At 37.8% G+C, this 2,925-nt stretch overlaps 1 protein-coding gene across 1 annotated transcript; it reads left to right on the top strand.

Moving 5' to 3' along the window:
* The first annotated feature begins 781 nt into the window (after window positions 1-781).
* Window positions 782-2,648, top strand: LOC106415640 (AAA-ATPase At1g43910). Its single transcript, XM_013856397.3, has 3 exons — window positions 782-1,297; window positions 1,395-1,971; window positions 2,047-2,648. Exons 1-3 carry the CDS (start codon window positions 864-866, stop codon window positions 2,479-2,481), a joined length of 1,446 nt encoding a protein of 481 aa, XP_013711851.2. The 5' UTR covers window positions 782-863; the 3' UTR covers window positions 2,482-2,648.
* Window positions 2,649-2,925: the final 277 nt, after the last annotated feature.

Below are 2,925 nucleotides of genomic sequence, written 5' to 3'. Positions count from 1 at the left end.
TCATCCCATTTCCGAATTTTTTCAACCTAGTCGACTGAATCCCGCTTACAAATGTTATAAAGATTTTCTTGTCATTGCCGATCTAATTAGATTTTGTAATCTTCGAAACTCCACAAACCATCATGTTGTTGACCATTTTTGGTACCTTAAGAAATTTAAAGTTTTTGGAAGCCCTCCAAAAGCATTTATATACTTTTATCACTTAATCATAATATATTTGCACGCCTCTAACCCGGTCACGTGAGCTTATTAGATTCATTGTTTTTTTGATGAAAGGCTCCCGATCCTTTCCCAGTTGAGAAACATTTTTAAAATAACATTGCGTTAATGTTTTGATTGACAAATATATCATGCTAATGTCTTATTACCACAAGTAGTCTCACATCAAATATTAATCATTTTTATTATTATTGCCATTGATTTAATTTACAATGTATTAAATGCAGTCTCTTGACCAAAGATGAATGACACATATTTATTATGTAAATACATTCATTTTAGAACTGTAAACAAATATAGTGATATGTACAAAAAAAAATCAGTTTAATTTGTTTTAAAGTCTGTGTACGTAATTTTCTAAAAGTGAGATGTGACTCGCCTTGTCTTTTTCTATTGACGTAAATGACGTCTTCCACTTTCTCATCTATGCTCGGAGCTTTCCACCAAGTTTCCTACACTTACCCTAAAAACCAAAATTTTCTTTTTCTATTTTCATTAAATGATGAAAATGACAACTTTTATTAATTTAAATGTTAAAAATGCAAACTTTCTTGTTCACCACTCTATATAACTAAGTCTCTCACTCTTTACCAAAGCTCTTCATCACCTTACTTCAAAGCAAAAGCAAAAAAAAAAAAAAAAAAATGGCGACTCTCTATAATCAAGTTCCTTCGGTATCTGCAATTTTCTCTCTCTACACATCTTTTTCTGCCATCACGATGCTCTTTCGTACAATCCTCAACGAGATTGTTCCCAAGCGAATCCGAGAATACGTCGCTCTGAAAGCTATGGACTTCTTCTCATCTTACTTTCAGTCAAATTTCACGTTCGTGATCGAGCAACGGTGGGAGTTTGTGGAGAACCAGACTTTCCGTGCGGCTGAAGTTTACTTACCAACACGTCTAGCCGGACTCTCCACAGGCAAACTCCTCGTGGGTTCGAGCAATCTTAAGAATCCAGCGGCTGAGCCAAAACTTGGAATCCCTGTGAATACTAAAATCATAGATGAGTTTGAAGGGATTCATCTTGAATGGACTCTACACTCTGTTGAGACTAAGAAGTATCTCCCAGAGAAACGGTAGGCTATTTTTTTTTTCCTTTGAATCTTTTTTTGTTTTTTTTTTTGTTTTTGTTCTTACATTACAGTGTTGGTTTGTGGTTGTTTAATGTTTAAGGTACTTTCACTTGACATGTAAGAAGGAGTTTCGTGAGAAAATAATGACAGATTACTTCACGTACTTGGCGAAATCAGCAGAGAAAATAATGAGCCATAGAGAGAATCTCAAGATCTATACTTACAACCAAGACCGGTCCAAATGGGAATCCGCCATTTTCGAGCACCACACGACCTTTGAGACCCTAGCCGTTGAGCCGCAACTGAAGAACACCTTGATCGAAGATCTTGATGCTTTCTCTAAAGGAAAAGACTTCTTCAAGAGTGTGGGACGTGCCTGGAAACGTGGATATCTTCTTTACGGTCCTCCCGGAACTGGAAAATCATCTATGGTCGCTGCAATAGCAAATCACATGAAGTATCATATATATGATCTTCAGATACAGAGCGTTAGAGATGACGGTGAGTTGCGTGAGATTCTCACCTCCACTAAGAACCGCTCAATTCTTCTAATTGAAGACATTGATTGTGGAGCCGATGCTTCTCGTAGACGTCAGACCAAGAAAAAGAAAGATGATGGCGATGAAGGTGATGGTGATGGTGAGCCACACAAGGGCAAGAAGAAGTTTGAAGTTGGTGTAAGTTGACAAAACATCCTCTGTTTTTTTTTTTGTTATAGCCCCTCTACCTTATGAATCTTCTCTTCTTGACAGATATCGTTGTCCGGTCTACTGAATTTTGTGGATGGACTTTGGTCGAGCTGCGGAGAAGAAAAGATCATAATTTTCACAACGAATCACAAGGAGAAGCTCGACCCGGCGTTGTTGAGGCCGGGAAGGATGGACGTTCACATTCTCATGGACAATTGCACACCCTTTGTGTTCAAGAAGCTTGTGGCTATGTACCTTAAGACTGATGACCACGCCCTGTTTGATCCCATTGAGAAGCTTGTCCTTGAAGTGAGTGCAACTCCGGCTGAAGTCACACAGCAGCTTATGGCCAGTAAGGTCGCTGACATTGCGCTCAAAGTTCTCCTTGAGTTCCTGAAAACCAAGAAGACGAAAAAGGAAGAAGATACCAAAGTGGAGGAAGATGGAGAGATTGAAGATGCTGAGACTAAAGAAGCAGAACCAGAAGAAGAAACTTAAGTGGATCTCTAGTGCTATTGATTATGTCTTGAAGTAGTAGTAGTAATCTTGTATTTCAGTTTCGTTTTGCAAATTAGAATCGTTTGCTGAGAGAAGATGAGACAAAATTGTGGCTGAACTACAAGTTTTTATGTATGAAAAATTTGGGACATAGAGTCTCATAAGTATATCTCTTTTTCATTTTAAAATCCGCTGAAGACGAAAAATTAACAACAAAACAATCTTAAGTCTCATAAGTATAACTCACTGTTTGGTTGAAAAAAATCCGCTGAAGATGAAAAATTAATAACAAAACACTATGGCATTAACTTTCTTTTAAGAAACCTTGAATCGAATTACAACAATGCAAGTACTATGGTCGCAGTTACCCCATGCGTATGTGTCTTGAAACCGTTTATTTGATGATATTCCCTGTTGGAGACGGGTTTCACCCCACTACAGACT

The sequence above is a fragment of the Brassica napus genome, chromosome C6, assembly GCF_020379485.1.
Source record: "Brassica napus cultivar Da-Ae chromosome C6, Da-Ae, whole genome shotgun sequence".
NCBI lineage: Eukaryota > Viridiplantae > Streptophyta > Magnoliopsida > Brassicales > Brassicaceae > Brassica > Brassica napus.
The sequence above is the reverse complement of the archived record's forward strand: the minus strand, read 5'-3'. Positions and strand labels throughout refer to the sequence as shown.

Excerpts from the sequence above, each read along its gene's own strand:
- LOC106415640 (XM_013856397.3), top strand. The coding sequence starts at position 864 with ATGGCGACTCTCTATAATCAAGTTCCTTCGGTATCTGCAATTTTCTCT. Across the intron at positions 1,298-1,394 it reads AAGTATCTCCCAGAGAAACG|GTACTTTCACTTGACATGTA; the intron begins GTAGGCTATTTT and ends TTAATGTTTAAG. Across the intron at positions 1,972-2,046 it reads AGAAGAAGTTTGAAGTTGGT|ATATCGTTGTCCGGTCTACT; the intron begins GTAAGTTGACAA and ends TCTTCTTGACAG.